The following is a 26,583-nucleotide window of genomic DNA, read 5'->3' on the forward strand; positions in this document are numbered from 1 at the left end:
TTCAGTCTCCCGAGTTACACCGGCAGGGGCCTCGTTTACCGGCAGTGTGTCCTGCGGGCCATATCTGACAAGTTGAACCCGCGGTATCAACATATAGAAGGTAGATTTGAGAAATAGAAAGGAGTTCAACGCACATAATATTCTCACAGGCTGTCTGTCACTGCAGAGGACCTTCCAGGAGCCTGGCGCTCTCACAGAGGCGGTGCCAGAGGGCGCTTCTTGGCGCCTCAGGCGTAAACCAGCATGAGCTAACGTTAATTTATTTTAAATTAAGTACAGTTGCTTGTTCCCACATGTGCAAGAACCAATGGCATTCATCAACAACAATCACTGTAGGCAAATGTGGGCCTGAGCCAGTGTGACGCACATTAATATTTCATGAACACTAACTTCTATTCCTGAGTTCACAGCTGTGAATTCGACAACAGACGATCACAGGACCTTAAGAAGCTTATGACCTTTCAGTCAAGGGTCTGTCATTTCCAGTGGTGGACAAAGTGCTCAACCCCAGCACTTGAGTCAAAGTATAGATACTCCTGGTCCAATATTGAAAGTTGCACAGCACAGCAGATCTACAAGCTCACAACACATTGTGATGCAAAGCAATGTGAGCTTGTTGATCTGGTATTTTCACTACTTGAAAAAAAAAGCTGGTTCATTCGTAATGTATTTTTTACCTTCCTATAAATGTAGTGGAATCAAAATATTTGTCTTAGTGGAGTGAAAGACATAAGTATCCAAAATACAAATACTTGGATGGATCCAAGTTCAATGCATGCTAGAAGATAGGCCTTTTGAGTACAAGTAGCAACAGAACCATCCCCCCCCCCCCCCCCCACACACACACACACACACACAGATTTCCATAAGTCTTTGAACAGCGCCTAAGGAATAATACATAGAGGGATGGATTGTGACAGGCTGGTTCTCCGTTTAATCCCTCTCTTTTTCTCACTCTCCCGCTTTCTGCTTAAATATTCCAATTTGCTTTGTTTAGTAGTAGGTAAATTACAAGTGACTGTATGCAGTACAGCAGGTGATTTGACTTAAATGAGAACATGACTAATGGCCTATGCACATGCTAACGACAAGTGCATAGGATGATACGAAAATCCAAAAAAGAGAGAGTGCTCTCTTTGCCCACTCTCTGGAACTTACAAAAGAAAATATTAACCACTTGAAACCCAGCATTCATATTCTAGGGGGAAATATTTCTGACGAAGAGATTTGGTGTAGACGGGAAAAAACGGTCCAAGTACAGTTGCCGCTCAGGTCCATTTTACTATAAGAAGTTTAAGAACAATGTCCTGAACGAGGTCTGAGGACCGAAACGTTCTTTACTAATGGATCTGTTCCAGACAGTGTAGAGAGGTTTATTCATAGAGGTCACAGTGCTGGTTTGTAGGTTTTTAATATATATATATATATAAAAAATAATCATACCATTTACATAAATTACTATTTATTTTGCCTATAAACACCAACACCAGTGGTGTGTTCTAGTTTTTTTCGGAGGGCATACTATAACTATTCCCTCACACATGCAAGGCGCGCGTATGTATGTACGCGCGTGGTTGCGTGCGTAGTTAATGTGTGAATTACTTCGAAACTCCAATGGCCAGCGGTCATTATCACCTCAAGACAATAGCCACACATAAGCCTGCACCTCAGACGCCACATTATCACATGAAAAAGGCTATTTGAACTGAAGTTTACATTCTTGCTGCCCCCAGCCCCTCCTCCTGCTTATCAGATACGCTTCCTCGGACGGTTTCTGGATGGCTATGCTTGGCAACGAAAATGTTCTGCAGGTCACACTACGTATATAGCGTAACACGGTAGAACACACCACTGGTATACACACACACACACACACACACACACACACACACACACACACACACACACACACACACACACACACACACACACACACACACACACACACACACACACACACACACACACACACACACACACACACACACACACACACACACACACACACACACACACACAATATGGATCTAGGTCTACCTATGTTTGTATAGGCCTGATAAGGCATGTATTTGTACAGAAATGTTTCTATTTTGAGTGCAGATGACCAGTTACTTGTAAGCAATTTAAGTTCACAATAATTGAGTTAAAAACAAAGAACAAGCTAAGGAGTTCCTGAGCAAACAATGTGGGATCAGTGGTTGGTCGTGGGCACACTAAAGTCTGATTTATACTTTGTTCCGCACTGGTGTCATGACACATTCCGTTGTGTGACACAGTATACATGTAGATAGATAGATAAACCTTTATTGATCCCACAGGGGAAATTCAGTTGTCATAGCAGAGCAGATATGAAACACAGGACAGATGCATAAAAAGAGATATAGCTAGGAGGAGTAACAAATAATAATATATATATATCTTAAAGCAGCGTAGTAACGCACAGGGATTAGGAAAAGAAACCAGGTATAGACGGATTTCCGCGCGACGTCATCACAGAGCAGAATGCGCAATCTGCGCATGCCTGGGGGAAAGGCGCGTTCGAAAATACAGCCCTGAGCGGCAGTGAGCGCACTGGCCAATACAAACTAATAGGCGAGTGTGCTCCGGTGCGTAATTTCCAAACGCACCCATAGGCTTACCCCCTCCTCTGCGCGGTCATATCCTCTCAATGTTTACAAACATGAAACCCGTCTATACTACAGAAATCTTGCTTGGCTCTCAGCACTTGGAACTGCCTGGGAATTAGCATTGTGAAAGAGCTTTTAACAGGTGTAGATAAGAGTAGTCAAAGCGCACTGAATGTATATTAACAGTATATTAACAGGTGCGGTATAAATATAGTCCAAATTGTACATAGGCAAGTCAACCCCAGATCAGGCAACATGCACGCATGCATTCATGTTTCAGTGTCGCACCTGGTCTGTCAACCTGGCTCTCTCCCACTAACCACAGCTCTCATCTGAGCTAGAGAAACATGCTGTAAGGCATTGGTTCTCAAAGTGGGGTCCCCTTGGGGGGGGGTTCTAAGGGGTCCCCAGCAAAACGTGTTAATATAGCATCACAATAATTTTAACCACTTTAACCTTTTATACTTTGGCTATTCAAAAATAGCGCTCATAGCGCGGCATATGCCGTGCTATGAGCTTGTAGATCTCCTGTTGCTGTAGCGTGAGGCATGACTCTAGTACACTATGTTGTGGGGACCAGAGCCATATAAGGAGAGTTGCGTCACCTCCGTTCACTTCACCGGGCCAGGTCTTCTACATAGCCTTCTATTGGTGAATAGTGACAAAGCCCTGAACCGTAAGTTTACGGAATGCACTGGAGTCTATGAGCGTTTGTCACTATTTCGAGTTTACATGAACCATGTGACGGGCACTGTTTCTGCCCCTTCATTGACGTAACTCTCCAGTAGAAGGCTCTGGTAGGGACATACCCCTAATCCAACCCTTGATGCTGAGTGCCAAGCAGGGTGGCATTAGGCACCATTTTTTTAATAGTATTTGGTATGACTTGGCTAGGGATTGAACCTCCGAACTCCCTATCTCAGGGCCATGTCAAACATGGATGAAACTCGGGCCGTCAAACATGGTTGAGTAAAGTTCACCGCTGAGGAGACACTAGAGTTTAACCAGGTTCAAAGGAACCAAAACACAGAGTGGAACACAGGCACCTTCAATGGTTCACAGAAAAGCTGCTCAATGGCGAGTTTGGGCGTGTTTTCGCCCAAGTCCATCCCCACACCGTTGGGAAATCACAGCAGGACTACCATTTCATTCACCAGGGCAGTACCTCTGAGACATTACATTTGATGAAAGTGTTAATCAAATGCTGATTTCTTGTTATCTTTTAGTATAAATAAGACTTTGGGTATCTGATAAACCAATTATACCCCAGCATTTGTTTTTGCCCTCTGTATCCAACTTTGGCCAAAGATGAATGTCATATACAGTATAATGTACAGTATACACAGTATAAGGAATCACAAAATTAGTGATCACAAATAGAATCAGAGGTAACACAACATTTACTTCTTACATGTAACATTGCTGGCAATGGTATGATCAGCTCTGAAGGCGCCTCCGCTTATCTCCCTGGCTGGAAGACTACAGCATTTTTTACACACATTTTTCTCTTTGGGCCTTTTCATTCACCCTGTAAGAGGCTATTTCATTTTATTGAACAACCTTTCACATCCGTGACAAAAAGACCAAAATATACTCACCACCCATCACTTTCAATCAAACTTAAAGCTTATCATTTCCAGAGTTTGAGCAGCATAACTACAACACTACCCAAGATCACAACCTTAGAAATAAGTGTACTGTATCGTCCTGGCCAGGAATTGGGGAATCACAGTATGTGTCGTATTTACAAGTTGCAGTGGTGAAATGGCAAAGTCGTCATAAATATGTATATCTATAAATGTTTGTGCTATAATGATCCAGCAAGTGTTTTGAATCTCTTGCAGCAGAGACACAAACACCACTGTCGAGGCTTCATTTAGCTTCATCTGTTAATGTTTGGCGCAGATGGTAGTCTTGCAGGAACATCTAAGGCTGCATCTCAATTCAGTTGTTTTGCAACACCCCCTACTCCCTTACACCAAAATGTGATTTGATCTGAGGACAAAAGATATTTGATTTGAGGACAGTAGGTTTGGATGAAAACTAGAAAGGGGTGCGCCGTAGAGTGAGCCCTACCCCTCTCCATCTTTGTCTCTGCTTGGGGCAAGTAATGACATTGTTTATGTGTGTGTATGAAAAGGCAAGGCAATGGGAGAATGGGATAGGCTATATTAAAGGACCCTTATTACATCATTATGGTGCAACCAGAGTAGATAGGCTACATGGAGACAAATCTTTGGACAGTGAACATAGTGAATTAGTGTGGCATGTTGTCATCACTAGGACAAATATTACAATGGTATAACCTAATACTTGTGCGCAACACTCAGCTCCAATTTCAGTAAGATCTTGTACGTAATTCTTAACAGATTTATGTCATTCAATGTTCTGTGTAATCTGCAAAGTGTTATTGTTAATTACTTGTGTCAATTATGTTTGTACCACTGTCAAACAAAGGTTGGTTTTCGCTACCCTACAGTCACTTTGCGAGTCCTTTGCAAGGGAAAGTAAGATTTGTAATGTCACTGACAGTACGGCTAGACAAGATGACAGTCAATTGTACATGAAACTGAAACATAATGAGATACACACAGTTATATCTGAAAGGAGGCAGACCATGCCGCCACAATCTCAGGAATGAGAACTCAGACCTGTGTGTGAGTGTGTGACACTCTGCATGAGATGGAGAGAGAGAGAGAGAAAAAAATAGACAGATTGGTCAGATACTACTGCTAAATTGAGTAGGGATGTCCTGATCAAATCACCCAAAACATGTTATTTTTAAATGCAGCATGCTTATGCGGCAAGTTGAATGTGAAGGAACATTAAGACTCTCGTAATTTGGAAGTGTTGGGGCATGTCGTCCAGGATGTGACATAGGCAATTTATGTGTCCCCTCCTCCAAAAGATATGCACACCCAGTAAACATTGTGTAGGTATAATGACTGAGTAGGCCATGTCAGGATGGTGTCTATGTTTTGCTAATGGATTGTTAGATGACACATTACAATATTGGACCGTTAAGCTGTATTGTATAACTAATGGAGCTCAAACAGTTACATTGTGAAATGAATTCATCCGTTTGCTCCAGTAGGCTCCATAAATCATATTATTGAATGCAACGTTACCTACAGTTTTTGACAAAGCTACAAAACGCGTAACATGCCTTCATACGAGTGACGCACACACACACGCACGCGTGCACACACACACACGCGTGCACACACACACACACACACACACGCACACACACACACACACACACACACACACACACACATCTCAACATGAAACTAAACCGTTGTCGGTAATGTAATAAAGCTTGAAGTTGCAAAAGCAGTGTGTTCACTGTGTGTTCAAGTGAAATATATATAAAAAAATAACATCATATAAAATAATCTGTGGAATAAGATGCGGGTTACTTCCTTGGTCTACTGGCAGCATTCTTGTGCTAATGAAACTGGTGGTTTGCGATATTAGCCCCAGACACACACAAACCCATTTCTAGACGGCTCACTCCTACAGAGCCACGCTGTAAAAATACACATACTGTATGGGCGCATAGCTGACAACCACAAGTTACATGTAGGCTATACAGACACCACATTCAAAACATATTACTTCTGTTTAATACATGATTAAAACATCTTGATTACATAGGCCACAATGTGAAGTGACCTCTTAGCTTCACCATGCGGTGGTTCTTCGTTTGGTCTACTGGGAGTGTACTGTGCATGCAAAGTTTCATGCCGATCAGTCCAGCAGTATACCGGATATTAGCTGTTCACAGACGGAGAAATGGACAGACAGGGGGCGAAAACAGGGGCGAAAACTTGATCTGAGCCACCTACTGTACAGTAGTAGCCTTCTCAAGGCACAGTGAGTTGAGCGCAAAGCAACAGTTGTGCATGACTGAACCACTGAGGAATGGGGAACCATTTTAACGTTATGGAGAAAAGGCTACCAGTGCTGTTGATGGTGCAATTAATCAATTATTTATTTAGCGAATAACAAAAGAAGGCACGTATAACCAATTTTATTGCTCAGTTTGAACAAACTACGTCTTTACAAATGATAAATACATTTAAAAAAAAATCCCAGTTGTATTTTTGGCCTCCTCCATGAGATCACAAATGTCTATAACGCCTATATGCGTGAACACAGCCCTGTTGTCATGTTGATGAATGTGCATTTTAATCACACCTCAGCTTGTGCCAACATATTTGCACATGTGCAATTGGCTAGCGACCTAACTATTCTCAAGCAAGCTTAGCCAAGACCCGCTGTGATTGGCCAGTAGTCACGGTGATTGGCAGTGTTCCTTTTCTTCCTTGTGTCCAACTTCTTTTAATTGTAACCAAATTAAATGTAAAACCTAAATATACTCAACATAGCCTGTTGAAACACAGGCTCAAACATACTTTAGATTAGTAAAGATAATCTTAGACATAAAACTTAACCCCATAAAGACTATACCTACAAGTAAGACGCGCGAACGCTGGAAGCGAACGCAGGTCGAAAATATTGTGTATTTACGGACTTTGTGTGTGTGTGTGTGTGTGTGTGTGTGTGTGTGTGCAGGGCCGCATTAAGACCCCTCAGGGCCGTGGAACACCACAAAATCAAAGCCCCCCCCAGTCGCGTAATTTCACGCACATGCACGCGCGCGTGCATGCGCACAACCTGCGCGCGGTCTAATTTGGTTCTATTTAACCAATATAAATCACATTTTTTTCTTTAAATACACAAAAATTAAATACACAATTCTCACAGGGCCCTGCAGGCTGCGGGCCGTGGAACGCCAGTTCCACTAAGTTCCGCGGTTAATGCGGCTCTGTGTGTGTGTGTGTGTGTGTGTGTGTGTGTGTGTGTGTGTGTGTGTGTGTGTGTGTGTGTTTGTATGTTTGTGTTTTGACTGTAGCTGCACTCTGGCGCTCTCTGTTGGCCGCACCCAGGCAGTGCACTGCACACAGACAGACACACAAGCCGAGCAGACTTTCATAGTAAGCTCCACTTGGGCGGCCTCCTTCCGCGTTCGCAAAAAGCCTAATATTCTAAAACAAAACAAGGGTTTACCAAAACAAAGGAAGAGCTCTCCTTTTATTTGGCACACATTTCATAATTTTAACTCAACTATTAAACTATTTAAATCAACTATTCAGGGAATCAGGCTCCGTTCCCTAACTTACAGTAGCCCCACCAAAAACTAGGCCTAAACCTAACCTTAACCTACCAAAAGACTATGTTTAACCCTAACCTTACACTAACGTAACATTTGTTGGGACATGCTTTGGAGTAAAATAAATAAATAAATACATCCATGGTCGGATTTGAACCCGTGAGCAACATTGAACAGTGACGTTTGATCAACCCACCAAAAAAGCGGTGCTCACGCACTTTATTGTGCGAGCAGGTTAGCACCACAGCGGACATCTGGTCAATGCGTTTCAATGAGAATGCGTGTGGACAAACCTTTCTTTTCGTCCAAAGTGGAAAAAAGTGTGCTTGGCCAGTGAGAATGGCTGCATTAATTAACATGTAGCGGAAGAAAAGCAGCGTTTATACGCTTACGCTTGCGCGCCTAGTGGGTTTCAAGCGCGAGCTACCGAAGTTACTGCTCCTTTGGGATTTTGTATGTTATTTGAACCTGGCCCGCCCCATTTCTTGTAGAAAGCCAAGCAGAGGCGGGTACAGTAGGGTGGGTCTAAGGGCAGGTCTTGGCTAATCTCACTTGGGAATAGTTATCGCGCAATTGGTTAATACCGGTACATCCCATAAAGGAGGGACAGAGTATTATAATTGTCTAGTTAGTATAATCGTCTAGTATAGATCGCATAAGGTGGAAGGACAGGTGCCTGATTGGCCAGCTCTGATCCATAGCCTCGTGAAATGCTTATCCCGTAGCCTGGAGGGACAATTGCTCAGCAATTATTTCATAAATTTGAAAGATATTTGTGAAATTACGCCCTTGGCCTTTTGTCAGTGTGCACAAGATATATGATGCTGATCGGCCAAGTAGTATGCGAGAGTAGCTGCGGACACGGACACACACACAGTCACACACACACACACACAAACACACACACACACACACACTCACTCTGCGGAAATCATTAAATGGGAAGCAACCCGGGCCTACATTCTGTTCTAAATTAGCATGGCCTCTCTCTTCGTGCCTTCAGTCAAGTGAATGCTCTCTCTGATGCACTGCTGATATTCGGATGTGTTCACTGTTAATCAAGATGGAGACTGCTGCGCTTGTCACTGTACTTATCCATTACACAATTAACAACCTGTACCTTGTTTACTGGTAGAAGGAGGAGATATTTTTGGAGAATGGCTATTGTGTTTGAGAAATAAGCAGACCTCAGATTATGTACATCAAAATGTTTTTTACATGTCTTATTCATTAAAGTTTACTGAACCCTGTCCTCATCACTCCCACACCCAGCTGTGGGATCCCTCAGGGAAGCATTCTGGGGCCACTACTGTTCTTAATATACGTCAACGACATGAAATTATTTTGAATGCTGACCAAACTACGACTAAACCTTTCCCAATTACAGCCATTGATATGTCATCTTCTCTATCTCAATGGGCCACTCCATTTAGGTTAAGTGGCAAGCTGCTTGGTAAGAGGACGCTGTTGAAATGTGCTGACAGCATCTGTAGTAGAATAATTATAATCTGCAAAATAGCCAAATGAACAAGTTATGCATCGAAAAACGTCGATTTGGGCTACATGAAGGAATTGTAATGATAAATCAATGTCAATTTCTCTGTGTAAGAAAATTTAACTAGTAAGTGTGCTATTTTACTAGTCTCCATGCCGGCACAATATGTCTGAGTCATAGTGCCGGGGGCTTTGTCAGAGTACCCGTTGTACCCATCTCTCTGTGTCTGCACATTACTCCCTTGGGTCAGCATTGGTGCGACTTGTTCTTATCGAAATAGGTCATGTCTTTTGTTGTTGCATCGGAATGTGTGGCGGGCACCGCACTCCCTCGGACCTTGCCGCTGCATGTGCAGAGTTTGAAATCGATCTGTCTCATATATGCACATGACCATATATGGGCATAGCGGTCGGATCTGTGGCTCTGGACAACCGGATCTCTGTATGTGTCAGTCTGTGTCCCTTTTATGGCCATATATAGAGATCTCTTATGTCATCAGTATATGCCCATATATGGGCATGCCCCCTTTTGTGTCCATATATGGAGCAGACTGTTTTGTTTGCGCGCCTGATGCCGACACATTGAAGTTAGACAAGACAACACACTCCATATTTGGACGTAACTACATTGAGAACTCTTAATGTTTATGGCTGAGTCATAGGGACATGAGCGTGACGACGTGGTCAGCCGGCCGGCCCACCCGGTCCTCCCTTAAGCCAATTTTAATATAAGAAAGATTAAGAAGCCTTAAAGATTTATCAAATTTCCTATATGAGCTGACAATAACACCTGCTAATGTTTGCAGAGACAGGTGTATGACCACACAGGTTAAGCAGTGCACAAAACATACACCAGCTTTTCATTGTCTCCGCCAGGAGACTATGTTTTCACTTTCCGTCCCCCCCCCCTCGGCCAAGCTAACATTGGTCAAGCCTCACGTGACACGTGACAATACGTTGAAAGAGTGTGCTCTGATTGGCTAGTGAGACGCATGAAGTATAGCGGCCTATAAATAGATGTGTCACTTTGAAAGAGGCTTGGCCTCTTTCAAAGTGAGGTAAGACAGGAGTAATCACGAAATGGCTGAGAAATGGCGGAGTAACACTTAAGACAGGATTAATCAAGTAACACTTGAGACAGGATTAATCAGGAACAGTACTGGCGGAGACCTGTTCTAGTTTACTTTGTTAATACGTCATCTTTACACGCTGGACACTTGCTGCATCCGGCAAGTACAGCCATGGTCAAGTGTGGATTTTTTAGTTGCTTACGAGCACCAACAACTTTGTTTTGATCTCATAGGTTTAACCAACAAGCATTAATGGATCTAAATGCATTAAAAAAGGGTTTTGTTAATATTGTAAAAGTAATATTGTTTAGTTGATGGTGTGCACATGTTGATATGATCAAGGAGGAGTTGCAACCTGGGGTTTGAGAAAACATACCAAAATTCTCGATGCTGCCTTCAAAATTTCACAACATGTGAAAGCACCTTACCAGGCAGGCAGAATTGTATGTAAAGTCTTGGTCTACTGGGGGTCACCTGGTACTTTTATCCCTCGTGCAGACAGGTGCTCTTGCACAGTTAAGACCGCGACTCCTGGGTCTATGACTCCTGAGTCCAGTTGCAGAAAATTTCTACCACACACAATTGAGCTACCATCAAAGCTAGAGGCAATTTGGTGTTTGTTGCAAACAAGTTGTTGCAAAAAAAATAATAATAGAAGATGCACTGGGATTTCTCAGCCAAAAGTAGCACTCTCTATACTCTATAGCACAACTTTAAACAAATCTTGACTTCATTCTGACGAGCCAGAATGATTAAATTAGTGATTTTAAGCCCAAAACTGCAGGGCCAAAATAGCCAATAGTATGAAATGATTTGAGTTGTGCAAACTGGCAAACATTGCTGGCGATATCAGTCTGACCATCCCAAACAAGTTATTTAAAAAACTACTGGCTGGGTTGCCATGGGATTTGCTGTGCACCTTCGTGCTCCCCGGAGGATGAACCCCCATGATTTTGGTGTCCCCATGGCCTTTCCTTTGGCTAAATGGCGACTTACAGTTACACACAAGATATCTCAAACTAATGGCTTAACTGCCATAACACTTGTTGATTGCATTCATGCATGAACTCTAGTGATTTTGATAACCCCTTTCGCCTAGCGCCACTCTCAGACCAAACGATTTAACGTCAAAGCTTTTGCTGTCGTTTACAATGTACTGTATATTAATCCTTCAGTGAATATACAATAAATACAACCGCAATGCTAATAATAATCTTAGATTGACCGTTGTTTTTTATTTTAGGCCCACTCGTGAGAAGACAGGGCTCTAAGGATGGCAATGTTGGTCGGTTTACACCACTTTGTTGGGTGTAGCTAGAGGGGCTTTTAGAGTCTTATCCTTGCTAGTGCGTTGGGAGTGTTTGACACACTTAAAGTGAATGTGTATCATACCAAATCATCACAGACATGACAAAGTTTTTGTTGCGAGTGTCATAACGTGTGTATTTCCAGTCTTCTGCAAGGTGTGTGGTGGAATCCCTTTGTTTCCTGTCCTTCGTGTCTGTGGTTTCCAATGGTCCATCATGCGTGCATGTCAACTCGGTTTGGGTGCTGCTAAGAAAACCCCCAACTGAGCATTAAACACCCCTGGGCCACAGGAGGCCCCTTGGACCTGCCTAGGCATGCACCTGCCAAGCCCTGCAGTTTGCTGCTGCTCCTCTGCCTGTCTACTCCCCTGCAGCGGATTCCCCCGGCATTCAACCTGGGAGTAGCTCCCTGTGTCTGATGCCTCTCTCTATCTCAGTTGAGACACGTCGCTTGCGGCTTCCGAGAAGCGAGGCAAAGCAGCCGGGATCAGCATGGCACACATGTGGGCTGTGTGTGTGTGTGTGTGTGTGTGTGTGTGTGTGTGTGTGTGTGTGTGTGTGTGTGTGTGTGTGTGTGTGTGTGTGCGTGTGCGTGCGTGCGCGTGACGTGTGTCTGTTTGCATGATGCACCTCATACCCACAGGCTTTCTCTACAGGGTTAAGACTCTCATTAGCACTTAGCCAAAAAGATATCCCTTTCATCTCGTCTGTCCATTATGGATCAAGAGAGGCACATCTATTACAAACAAAGTTAATGAGGCATGCAGATCCTTGGCCCTGTAGTCTAAACATGCTATGTCCACAAGACAACTCCCTGCGGTGAGCTAATTGATTCCATCAGAAATCTATAAATTGCCAAATCAAAGCGTCAGCAAGCGCCCCACAAAGGCTCCCCAGATGGGCAAGTAGGCGAGCAGCCGTCCGCAAAGGGGGTCCCTGACTACAGCACAGATTGTCAGAATGTAAACATCCTATATTAAAATTGGCTGATGGGAGGACCAGCCGGCCGGCGGGGCCACGTCATCATGCCAATGTCACTATGACTCAGCCATAACCATAGGAGTTCCCAATGCAGCTATGCCCAAATATGGAGTGTGTTGTCTAACCTCAATGTGTCGTCATGGCATCAGGCACAGACAAATCAGTCAGCTCCATATATGGGCACAATAGGGAGCATGCCCATATATGGGACAAGGACTGACAGATAGAGATCTCCATATATGGGCATATCGGTCGGATTGGCAGTGCAACGTAGGTGTGAGCCGAACTCTAGATGTGAGGGCTGCGTAGATTCCCAGTAGTCAATATTACATTTGTATTTCCAACACTTGTGCAGTTATATAGTTCACAGGGGTTAGAATCCTGGATGATTGTGGAGGCGGTAGAGCAGCTGTCTTGGAACTGGAAAGTTCCCGGTTCAATCCCCAGCTCACCCTAGCTTCATGCTCAGCTAAAGTGTCCTTGAGCAGCACCCTGCCTGAAGCTTGTGGCCTTGAATGATCGCCTCCACTGTCAGTGTGTGATTACTGTATGTGGGTCAATGTAAGGCACATTGTAAACTTACTTGGATAAAGGTATAGAAATGCAGACCATTTATAGAAAGGCAGACCATTTGGTTCCGTGCAGTCCGGTCCGCCCCACGGCTGAGATTAATGGGCAGTAGCCTAGCTAGCAGACAGTGTAATTATGCTACTTAGTCACTCAGTCACCACCAGACAGGGTGAAGTCAGCAACACTTGAACTCAGCAGTGGCATTTCTGGAGCGGGACAGAGAGATGAGCTAATATGACCGTCCTCGCTTGGGTAAACACACGACAAGGACATGAATGGAGATTTATGACCATTCTCAAATTACTCGCCCCCATGCATGGGAACATCAAATTAGGTAAAACAGCATCTTAAACTGGGATTACTTACTTGGATATGCGGTTGAGGATGCATGATTTATTTGATTGTTTTTAATGATTGTGGTTAGTTTGAAAAGAATTGTAAGTCTATACTTGAGAGTTTATGTAAAGGCACTGTCCTCGAGGCAGTGCGCAAGACAAGACTTTTTTACCGAAACACAAAACTGTCAGCTGTTGATAAATTCATCTAATCTTCACTACAGAGTTCAGCCCCATCTTAGGGTTGACATTATCTCAATCAAGATGTGCTGGTGGTGCAAAGCAGACTCATACTGTAGCTGTTCAATGCCCTCATCGTCATGATATCCTTCGGCCACATCTCACCACGCAACTCTCGATACCTGGGAAGCCAGCTGTAACAATGCTCACCTGTGATCCGAAAGCAAGATCAAACAGTAAACGTGTTCGGGGGCGAGGAGGGAGGGGTGATGGTGGTGTTGGTGGGGGCCGATGGGGGCTGTAGAGAAAGCAAAAGTGCACATGAGCTGTGAACTATTTTCTTTTTTTCTGTGGGGGGATTTTTTGCCTCCGACTTCAATAGCTCTGGCTTTTGTGTCGGGTGGGGCGCAGCACAGCACTCATCTGTCAGAGTCAGTGGCTGCCGTGGTAGGGTTGCGCCCCGCGGGGGGCCTGAGGTCATCCTGAGTGGCGCTCTGATCTGATCAGCGCAGAGTGCAGCACCCCCACCCCCCTACCGTTGTCTTCTACATGGCCTACAGCATTGAACAGTCCGCAGGCTCAGATCTGCTCAGCTCATTGGTGGAGTGACGGCTCAACACTGGCAAGGCCTGCTCTCACCTTAGAAGTTAGAACAACAGATTGACACTTGCTCCTACCTCCTCTCTCTCTCTGTCTCTCTCTCTCTCTACTTCACACACATACATACATACACACACACACGCAGACAGACAGACACGCAGACAGACAGACAGACACACACAGATTATCTCATTCCCTCAAACAGTGGAATCTAGAATATGTGGTGAACACAACACATACATCTACCCAAGAGCCCTCATCACTCAAGAATGTATGCCTTTACAATAGCATGTCAGTTTGTTTGTACAAGGGACTTAGGCTCTAGAGTAAATAAACATCAAATCGGAAGACAGACGACCTTGATACGCGTTGCCTTTTCTGGAAGGCAGTGTGCAGTTCTGTTTGAGCCTGTCACGTCCCTAAGCATGTTAAAACACGGTCATAGCAAATATCCCCTCCTCCATCCCCTCTCACCTTATTTCGGGAGAAAAAGTAGGCAATTAAAATTAATTACCTCAATGAAACTATAATGGTTTCTGGCATCACAGGTCGAACTTGGCTGGCTCATTGTGGTGATTAATCTCTGCTTAGGCACATCTACGCCAGCCCTCTGGTAAGGAATGCCATCTTTTTTCTGTCCATGACCGGCAAACCCCAGCTGCGCACACCGTCATCCTTAAAACACAGACATCAGCTCTAGAGGAAAACCACAAATTGATGACAGGACGGTGGGGGCACGTGTTCCGATGTGTTTTAGATTGTACACAGGGCCCCCCCCCCCCCAACGGGCTAAGCAGACAGGTCCCCATGTGCTATCTTTAAGATGATCAGGATCCAAGCACAGCAGACAAGAGGGAACACTTAGAAAAGTCAATGCTAATAGGGCATATCCCTGCCCTGGAGTGGGGCTCCTAGCTTGCCTTCCCGTTGGGGGAAAAAGGAAAGCAAACAAACAGCAGCATACAGTATAAACTACACATAAGTCAATAAAAGAGTCAGCACACTGGCAGGGAGGAGAGAACACGCATGCACATACGCACACACACACACACACGCACTCACACACATGTAATAATGAATGACTGAGTGAATCATAAGCAACATAAGATACATTTCAACTGAAAGCACCAAAATACTTGGAGCCAGAGTGCATGTTTTTGTACAGACGGTCAGCTCTCTTAGAGCAGGCTGCTTTTCACAGGGCCTCTTTGGCATATCACCACCAGTGCCATTGTGAAGCTGAGTTCAGGGAGGACGGCCTTGTATAATGCGGAGTGTGTTCTTTCAATGAACTGCCCTATAGAAGTGTCCTAAGTACAGGGAGGCGGAATAGTAAGGAGATACATTATGTTAAATTTAACCTTTACTTAATCAGGCAGGTCAGCTACATGTATTGTCAATAAGGACGATTGTTAGACACAGGGTGGTACTGTCTGACAAAGGAACAAAATGATGGTCTCCTGTCACCCACCACTGGCCCCTTCCATTTTGCCTCCAGAATACTTAGAGCACCAAAAGTATAAGAAGAGACTATTCAGGGTCAGCGATACATTTACGTCTGTTCAACCTGGCTAAGTGAGCCTGCCCCCCTCTACCTTGCGTTGCAGGTCCTTGGCCCTGGGGCAGCAGTACTCGTCCCTGGGATCCCAGCCCATCCTGTGTGGCTCCATCCCTGGTCTGGTGCCCAAGCAGCTGCGCTTCTGCCGCAACTACATAGAGATCATGCCCAGCGTGGCTGAGGGCGTCAAACTGGGCATCCAAGAGTGCCAGCACCAGTTCAGAGGCCGTCGGTGGAACTGCACCACCATCAAGGACAATCTGGCCATTTTTGGCCCTGTGCTGGATAAAGGTAGGTTCTTTATATGCTGAAAAGATGAAAAGATTAGCACAGATAAAATGTGATAGATAGCTCTACACAGACAGAGACAGAAAAATAGATAACAAGCTGTATATTCCTGCCAGCTGTTACATGTGTTGAGGTAAAATTCTCTCAGAACTACCGCTTATCCCTGCCCATTCCTTGGGCCTTTGCTGACTACCAGTGCAATTACAATAATACACACCTTTCCTGGCCACATTGAGAAATGAGTGCCAGTGCAAGGCAAGCACTGACATATTATTCAGCTTTTATCAATCTTTACTTAATACATCACATTTGTCTTTGCAGTCAGGATCTTCTTTTTGGGTTTCTTATAAAGTGTACACTTGTACATGAAAGAAGGTCAGTGCTGTAAATCTATCAAAAGTACAGCAGTATGATGGGAGTTTGCGAGTGTTGCGAGTGTGTCTGCTGATTGGAAATGAATTAGCCTCTGTGTGTCAGAGGGGAATGGGATCCGGGCAGAAATGGGCAGTGTGAGCCTCCTTGGCTCCTCAGTCAAATAAAAGGGAGAGGGGAGGCCAAATGAGATTACAGGCAATAGAAAAGGGCCGGGGGCTCCACTCATCCCCTACTGTGCATGAAGACCAGTGCGCGCCTCACATCGCCCCGGCTCCCACGGACGCCCCATTCACACGCCCTTTTGACTCTGTCATGAAAACAGGCTGAAAGGGGATCTCTCCCCAACCTAGCACCAGGTCTGCACGTTGGAATAAGGCAAGCGAGAAGGAAGAACAGAAAGGAAGAAAATAACGGACGGAGGGGAGAAAGTAAGGAAGGAAGGACTAACTGCTACAGTAGGTGTTTGAGATGTCTGGCGCGGGGAGCGCTGCATGCAGACGGAGCTCAGATAAGGAAAGGCAGAGCTGCCAGCTCCAGCCGCAGGCTCCCTCACCAGTGTGTCAGCTACCAAGGCATTGTTGGTGGTGCACGGTGGCTGCCTGAGGAAAGCGGGGGGTTGAGGTCTGGTGGAGGTTGTGGTAGTGGAGGATGGGGTTTGAGCTCAGGGTGTTGGCGGAGGGGTGACTGGTAGAGGAGGAGGATGAGGGGGTTTAGGGAGTTTAGGGAATGCCAGCTCCGGGCAGAGCGGGGCTGTGGGGGCGCGAGTCGCTGGATCCTTTGTGTGGGTAATACAGTGTGACACAAGGGAAACAAAGGCGGATTGATGGGCCCAGCAGGTAGCAGGAGCAGCGCTAGCCTTGGCTAACAGCCAGAGCTCCAGGGGCCCTCTGCTCACAGGCCCCCGTTGTGGACAGCAGAGTGGGGCTTGCCAGGGCGAGCTGGGACGCCTAACATTAGGTGTGTGTGTGTGTGTGTGTGTGTGTGTGTGTGTGTGTGTGTGTGTGTGTGTGTGTGTGTGTGTGTCACTCCAAATATGCATTCAGTGGAGATTTGAGGTCTAAAAAGATTTTGTTTTGATACCAGGGATGGACCACAGTTAATACAAACTGATAGTAGGCTATATCTAAAAAGTATCACATAGTGAATATATCTAGATAATTTGAGAACAGAACACGTGATTCATCACTAGCTGTGCTCCACAGACTGTATTACATTTGTGGTTCCTAGGAGCACATCAGTCGTCTGACCTTTCACCCCATGAACTATGACCCTATTCAGATGAGCCAAACAATGAATCAGAGCCTCCCGTTGCATGAGGGTCAGAAATTCAGACATTAAATCAAACACACTGAAGATGCAGTGGGCATAGTGAATATTACGCAGTCTATTTTTTGTCTTACAGGAACTTGACCTCTAGTAATTTACTCTTAAATTTGGGGCAACTTGGTAGCACTGCTCCACTTGTTCTGAAACAGTTGTGGGACCCCTCCCTGCAGGGATGTGTGTGTGTATGTGTGTGTACTGGCATGTGTGCCTGCGTGCGTGCATGTTCTGTATGTGTATAACAGAGGTGCTGAAGTGAAATGGGTGAGCCACGGTAAGTGTGCTGCGATTGTGAAACAATGGTGTCTAGTTACATAATAAGCTGTTGCATTCAAAGGTGGCGTAACTCTATCCCCGAGCAGATCCAACCCCCCCTACCCACCCACCCACCCCACCCCCACACACACACACAAACCACTCTCACACTCAAAACAGGCCGACGTACTGCTAGGTTTCACCAGAAGGCCTTGGGCTCTGAACGGCGAGATGGAGGGAGGAGGGTAACATTCCTGAAACACTATCCAGATGCAAAGCAGCACACCTCAAGGATGACAGGAGGTCACTAAGATCCCACCGAGCGCAAGGCCTCACTGACACGGCCACAATGGACTCATGTCACTGCGGGGATTCTGCTTTAGCATTGTGTCACCTCACGACTGACCATGATATGGGAAATACATTGAGCAAGATTGATATAATACTGTGACTCGAGGAGCAGGGTAGAGGTGTTTCAATTTTTGGTTAGGTAATTTTGATCAAAACTCATTTAAATTGAATTTTAAGAGCAGTTTTGTTTAGGTGTCACTTAGAATCACACCTACAGTACAGTTACAGTGGCAAACTGTGTCATTCTAGCACTTATCGTTGCATCCATCCATAATGTTAAGGTACTGTATGATTTTGCTAGAAGTTGAAAAATTGTGTGAAAGGGTTTTTGCCCGAGGGCATCTCTTTCAATGTTGGCAGCAGATTGCTTTTTTTTTGTTTAACAAAAGACTGACATCTCTTTATCTGTCTCTCTCCATCTCCTCTATCTATAGCAACCAGAGAGTCGGCATTCGTCCATGCCATAGCCTCTGCAGGGGTGGCATTTGCAGTGACACGCTCCTGCGCTGAGGGCACGTCAACCATGTGTGGCTGTGACTCCCACCATAAGGGCCCGCCCGGGGAAGGCTGGAAGTGGGGTGGCTGCAGCGAGGATGCCGAGTTCGGTGTGCTGGTATCCAGGGAGTTTGCTGATGCCAGAGAGAACCGCCCAGATGCTCGTTCAGCAATGAACCGGCACAACAATGAGGCAGGGCGCACGGTAAATACCATGGGCCACACATGCGAGGCACTGTAGTTCCATTGGATATATTCTTTCCCAGATCAGTTCTCTGTGCACAGGGCTTTTAACCATGGACCCTAGGTGTCCCTATTCTCGGTTGAACAAGCTCACAACGCATTGCGAGCTTGTAAATCAGCTATTTTTAAGAGTGTTCAGTGTAGAGGGAAAAAAGGAGTGTACCTGGTCTAGAGCCCTGGGGTCTCCGGTCAACAAAGTGCTGTATACATAGGGTTTAAGCGGCAACATATAACGCCGAGAACACCCACATGGCTGACTGTGCAAGGTCGTCATGCGTTCCTCCGCGTATTTTGTGGTTCACGGCACTGTAATGCTTCACATTATTCAGTCAACCTCAGCACATTATTACACAACAAATTAATGTAGGAAACACCCTACGCACACCCAGCCCTGCAGCCTAAGCAAAAGGTTGAAAGCATGGGAGATATACAATGAACAATGACCCGACTGTTTTGGCAAAGGAATGGAATTATCCGGTAAACATTACTCTTTGACATTACCGATTGTACTGTGTGACAGACAAGGATTTCGTCGTTTGACTTGTGCCCACATTTCTGTGAGTTTCCACCTGAAAAGTAGCACTTCACTTTGAATGACTGCGTAATTACTGATCTAAGCAACAGCCGCCCCCCCCCCCACCACCCACCTTTCTCCCCCACACCTTCCCTTTCATGCCTTGCATCCCAATGAAAAATTCCCTGACAGACAAATAACCCGAGTGAGTTGAGGGGTGAAAAAAAGAAGGGAATCAGTGCAGTCTTAAACCATCACTGGCTGCTGTCACCGCGGGGAGAAAATACCCACTGTGGCGCAGCTCGCTGGGGGGCGATTGGAGGGATCACACGGCAACAACACAGGAGCAGCTGAAGAGACCACAGGAGCTGCACAAGCAACAACCCCGTTGGGACCCTTCTCTCTCCGCTTGCTCTTCTCTCTGACCTCCTCTCCTCCATGACCTACACCCCCCACCCCTCTTCTCTCTCTCTAGCATGATCTCAGACACGACACCACCTGGCTCTCTCACGCTCTACTGTCTAAATCCCCTGGGGCTCCTGGGAGATCTGACCTGCCGACTGGCATGACAAGTTCAGGAAGTGATGTCACAGACGCCCCCCTCCACCTCTCTACCTCATCAACTCTGCCCCACCCCACCCATGATATACTCTCACCCAGAGGTGTCACAGACACCTGCCTTCTGCCACAGCAGCTCACTGGGGATTTTGCAGCTAAATATAATAGGCAATTTCAAGCAATTGAAAGACACAAAGGCATTACATTGTGGTAGAAGAGGATTCGTGGTGTGAGCTTGTGAAGTTCAGAGGCATTTAACAGTACCAACCAGGCTTCTGCTTCTCCACAGTGTTACTTGTGAATGGCAAGCAGTGGGCACATTTTTCTCCTCGTCCTGGCCGGGTGGTGGTGCGTTGTTCTTCTTGGCCTAGTCGGTTGGGTGTTTAGTGGTTTTGTTCGTCCACATTACCGAATTTCCTGTAAATCGCCAACCATGAAATTCAAACAGACCCTCACTCGGCACAGATTTGCTCGACTTCCCCTGTGGTGTTGCGCAGAATGGAGAACCAGATCAAAGGCAGAACCGGCTAAACCGCTGGGTTTATACCACCAGCCCAGATCTCCATTTGTCCCATACATGACACGTATCGGAAACTGTACACAGGAAAGTTCTCAAAGAAGTGCAAATCCCCGCTCGCTGCAGATGCTGTGGGCAGACCAGGAATTCATTCTCTCATCAGACGCCACAACGAAAGCAATCTGTGCGAGATAAGAGAAGATTTGTATTTGGAAATGTGTAAATCTCACTTACAACTGCAGATGACATAGGACTAGGGCTGGGTACTGAGTGACAAGGTTTTTGGTATAACAGGCAAACTGGTAAACCGAGTTTATGGTACTGTACTGTAGACATGGATGTTAAGCAGGACATTCTTATCTCACTGTTGTATTTCTAATCTGCCCCCTCGTGTTTCTTTCAGACCATTCTGGACCACATGCACCTGCGGTGCAAATGTCACGGCCTGTCAGGCAGCTGCGAGGTGAAGACGTGCTGGTGGGCGCAGCCCGACTTCCGCATGCTGGGCGACTACCTGAAGGACAAGTACGACAGCGCTTCCGAGATGGTGGTGGAGAAGCACCGCGAGTCGCGTGGCTGGGTGGAGACGCTGCGAGCCAAGTACGCCTTCTTCAAGCACCCGACGGAGCGCGACCTGGTATACTACGAGGGCTCGCCCAACTTCTGTGAACCCAATCCGGAGACGGGCTCGTTTGGGACGCGCGACCGCGTCTGCAACGTGTCGTCCCACGGCATCGAGGGCTGCGACCTGCTGTGCTGTGGCCGCGGCCACAACACCCGGACTGAGAAGCGCAAGGAGAAGTGCCACTGCATCTTCCACTGGTGCTGCTACGTCAGCTGCCAAGAGTGTGTGCGCGTCTACGACGTCCACACGTGCAAGTGAGGAGCCGTGGTGGGTCAGACTAGACAGAAAGACGGACAGATAAGACAGACTGCTGGACTAAAAGTGCTGCCCCCACACCATAGATATACCTCCCCATCACAGATATATAGACACACTCCCACTCTGCAGTACACCTAAGCATACATACATGAGCAGACATCAGTGGGTAATAGCACTTCTGTCCTGGAACAATTTTCTTGTGTGATAAATCGACCTTCCGCAGAATCTGCCTTCAGAACCATGTGTGACCACAAAGTGACAACCAGCAGGATCTGTTCCCATGAGAACAAGAAGCTTGAGTTGTTCCCTGATTCATCTTTCCCTGCAGCATCGGGCCGTGAAACCCGCCCCGCCCTCCCTCTCTTTATTTATTTCCCCCTTCTCCATGCCAAACGTGCAACGGTTGTGGGCACCTAACACTTTTGTTTTGTTTTTTTTACCTGTGAGAGTAATGCAGTAAATAAAGAAAAAAATAGATGACTTTCAGACTTTTCATTTTGCTTTCGAGCGGACGTTCCTTTTTAACTAACAGTTCAACTTCCGCCGGGTCAGAGCTCGTCCTTGGAAGAAGAAAAAAAAACACATACTGAAGAACACGTGTCGGCAAGCAGCCCCGGGAAGCCACCACTTCTAACTACTGAACTGAACTCAAAGCACGGGCCAGTGCTGGAAGCGTCATGACCCTGTCTTTGTACACTACTGAATTGAAGACCTCCCTTATGACCCCCTGAAGTCTGATTCACAGTTGGTTGTGTGCCAGTGTTGAACACTGAAAATGGCCGATCTGCTATTTTCCTTGCACGACACGACGCGCAACCAAGTGTAAATCAGACTTTGACCCCCATTCCCCAACCCTTTGGTTTTACCACCCCGCCTCCTCACTCAACTGTACTGAATGAACAGCAACCAGTCAACTTTGAGATGCCTGGAAGATATATTTATCTATATGCTAGAGCCTGATTTTATTGCCCCTGCATTTCTGAAATATTAACGTTGGGCCGAGACTGGAGGTATGCAGGAGGGGACGTGTGCGAGAGCAAGCATGCTCGTTCCCCCTTTGACTGACAACCCTGCAACTGTACGTATTTATGCACTATTTAGCAACACAGAATCGCAGGTGGTAAATATCTGGGTATTGTTTATGGGTGGAAAATTCTCCAAAACCTTAGCAGGTCTGGTGATGACTGTGGAGATTTCTTTTTTGTGTGTGATCAACCCCATAATCTTAAAGTGCTCATAATTTCCACCCAGTATGAAAAAAGTAGTCTAATGCATCACACTGAAGTATTAGACAGCAAATCTTTTTTTTAAATTAAGAGTATTTAAATCAAGAAATAGATCAGCAAAGAGTATATTCACAAACAAATGTTAAGGTTCAAATGATATTCAAGATAATTTTAAGGACAGATGCGTCAAATTACTGTACCGTTTATTGGGAGATTATTATTAACATGTGGTGCATTTCATTGGAATCGTCTTGGGTCTGAGACCCTTGTCTGAAGCAGATCTTCCCGTTATCAGTAAGACTAGAGGGGACATGTGACAACATGTGGAGACTATAGGGACCAGAGGGTGTTCCAAATCACTCCTTTTTAAAAGGGCCAGTGGCTTTTTTTTTTTTTAAGAAGCATGATTTATGAACTTGGGAGTCCTCTCAGTATAACCAAAACACTTTGGTTTCTTGGTTTTTGAGCTATTAGAGACAAAGTTGTTTTACAATACAGTTCATAGAAGGACTTAAATATGACCTTTTTATTATATAATATGGACTGCAGCCCAGTTGCTAACAAAATGTGTTAGCAACTGGGCTGCAGTCCATATTATAGCAGAAGTCGCTTATTAGAAGCAGAAGTTACTGGCATTTAATGCCAGCAACGTCTGCTTCTAATAAGTGACAGTGGTACAAGTGCTTTCTGGATGGTCCTAAAGTACTCCCAGTTCGTGGTAGACCAGATTATGTTTCTTAAAAACTCGAACAAACCCTTTAATTAGGTTTCTGAGAACCTTGGTGAGAAACAAAAGAGAAGGCAAGTTGGGAAACCTATTGGTGGAGAGCCACGATTTATGTGTGCAAGATGTGAATGGTGTGTGCTTCTGATGGCTGCCAGTGACACACAGTGACAGTGTGTGTGGTCGAGGGAGGAAGGGGGAAAAAAACGATGGATTGATGGATGGATAAGATGGCAGGCTGGCTCTTCACAATGGTGGAACAAACAGCGAGAGGTTTCCACACAACATGTTCCGACAGTCCCAACTCCTTCCTATTAATTATATTCAACAACAAAACTACAAGTTACCCACACTAGTGTATAGGCTCTCCTCCTCTGTGACATAGCTTAGCAACTCCGTCACCTACAGTACTAAAAAGCCCTCCCTACCTTGGGCCTTCCTTTCCCTACCCACCCGCCCCCCCCCCCCCCCCCTGCTATATCCAAAGTTTTGTACAAAGGTTTTAAAGTGAATAATTCCCTTTTTATTTTATAATCTGAAATGTTATGTTTTTATAAATATTATTTATTATACAATGTATATATCTGTATGACTGAACTAAGATTATATATTTGAAGAACAATGTTGAGTGTCTCATGCTTTTGCTTTGTTAAACACAGGTACTTTATTTGAAATCACTGCAGGCTTGTTTTTTGTTTGTTTTGTTTTTTGGAGGGGGCATCAGTTAAGCAGATCTATGAGACCTGCTCTTCGCAGACACATGTATACTATAGTTGTTGCACATAACACTTATGAGCTCCTTTCTTTAAACTGAAGTTATGGTGTTCCAAACTGTGATAGAAAAGTGCTCCTTGCATAATAAATAGAATCATGCCATACAACCTCATCAAAATGTCTCCATCATCCCTAGACGCAGAAGAGGTCACTTCCAAATGAGCTCTATATTTAAACCCAATTATATTGATGAATAGAGAAAATAGCTTATCTACAAGCTCACAAAAACAAAAACAGTCCTATAATTCCCAAAATAGGGATGCCAGGGGTTAATGTGGTTAACATTTGACATTAGCAACATATTAGTCTTAATAGGACAGATGCATACAGTCAAAGTGAAATTGCAGTAGTATTGAAGTAATCAGCCATTTTAAGGTCTTTACTTGTACAGCAGTTATATTTTAGAAGACATAATTGCCTGCATCTTGGAAATATTAAGCAGAACCCATGAGGTTAGTATTTTGTTCAAGATGATTATGGTGCATTATAGTTACCTCATGTATGACACACATGGGATATTCCCACTTCAATATCAGCTGGTGAGCACAACCATCAACAGATGTTGTTGTGGCGAATGCCCAGCATCCATACAGTGCACATCAGTTCTTTTCAAACGAGTGCCCAAGGCACGTCAATAGGCAAAATCTCAAGGCACACATGTGTTCCGATCAAAAATAACAGATATGAAAGTTGAGCTTGTGGATCTGCCATTTTGGAAAATTTGTGGAATAAATAAATAAATAAAATAAAGCAAACACATTTTAAATGTTTGCCTATAATGACATGCCGAGGTTGGAATTGGTTCAAATATATTTGGTTTATAGTGGTTAAAAGACATTTGTTAAGGTATTGAATTGGGGAACGATAATCCCAAGCCACACCGCTTGGGAACACCCACAGTATCAGACAGACAACACAGTAAACACTTTCAATCACTTTTTGTTGTCCACATTTACTGTAACAATACACTTGCAATTCTTTGAAGAAAATTGGTTCTTGCTACATCCATGTCTCTTTCATTTAGCAAATAGTTCCATGTACCAAAAAGTCAAATGGCTAGTGCAAATAATATACAGTACAACATACAGCTATTGGACAGAATTTACATTATCAGAAGTGATTTTTTTTTTTAATGAAGTGACACTCTTTTCCCTAATTTAGTCAATATGTCAATTCCAGATTCCTGTGTATTCCAGTCCCTTGTCACTGCTGAAAATAGTGTATCTAAATCAGCAACTTTCAGCACGTGACTGCCATACAACGAAGTATAACCCTGTCACAAGTAAGGATCCAAAAGTGGGTGACTTTAGAGTCAAATCAATTCAGATCCCTGTATAAAACCAGCAGAGAATGACAATGGTCTAGTCTAGTGTATAGCTCATACATTACAAATGAGTGCAATACACTGAATAAAGGCCTGTTATACATTCTTCTCCCACGGTGTACAGAGATTGCTCAACACAGAACTATTGTGAGGATTTGCCATGAAACCACAAAGTAAAAGGGATATGCTTACATTGAAAGATAAACCCATATCAAATCCCCTATAAGCTCATATTTACTATGATTAGGGTTGGCTTTAGATACAGGGAATTATTTATTGTTATGTTGCCTATACAGTATTTTTATGGCATGGCTCTTTAGGTCTAGGAGTCGGTCTATAAGTCTGAGTGTGTGAGTCTGGGCTAATTTTGCAAACCGCTGGACCGATCAGCGCCACATTTCTTGTGCACGCTACCAGCAGTAGGCCAAGGAAGTACCTCCACACATCCCCATATTGTGCATAATATGCATAATATGAAATTTAATATAATGATTTAAGTTAATTTCATAATGGAAGTGAATGGCAGTCAAATTGGGCTGAAACCATGGCCAAACATGGAGTCATACATCAATACAACACAGATGACGGATCATAGACTAGCGTGGCCATATGAAGTCTGAGATCGAAATGGAAGAAATTAAAATGAGCAGTATCAATATAGAACCGTTACTTATTAAGCAACATGAACACTTTTAACTACTAAACTTGTGTTTTTTTTTTACTATATCAGAATAATTCAGATCATTGGCAATCGCATAAAAGTGTTAAATTGACTTGTATTATAATATGTAAAACAAATGTGAGACTATTAATTATGAACAATTATCCATCA

The 26,583-nt window shown here is 44.7% G+C and overlaps 1 protein-coding gene across 1 annotated transcript in view; it reads left to right on the forward strand.

Moving 5' to 3' along the window:
• wnt3 (wingless-type MMTV integration site family, member 3) overlaps nt 1–21,703 on the forward strand; it is a gene marked incomplete at its 3' end in the record, with an annotated part of 29,252 nt that extends 7,549 nt beyond the window's left edge. The window contains exons 2-4 of the mRNA XM_084078590.1: nt 15,951–16,192; nt 18,928–19,193; nt 21,224–21,703. Of these exons, the coding sequence (XP_083934716.1) occupies nt 15,951–16,192; nt 18,928–19,193; nt 21,224–21,703 (988 nt within the window). The remainder of the gene's footprint in view (nt 1–15,950; nt 16,193–18,927; nt 19,194–21,223) is intronic.
• Nucleotides 21,704–26,583: the final 4,880 nt, after the last annotated feature.

This window comes from Gymnoscopelus microlampas, assembly GCF_963454915.1.
Source record: "Gymnoscopelus microlampas genome assembly, chromosome: 14".
Taxonomy (NCBI): Eukaryota; Metazoa; Chordata; class Actinopteri; order Myctophiformes; family Myctophidae; genus Gymnoscopelus; species Gymnoscopelus microlampas.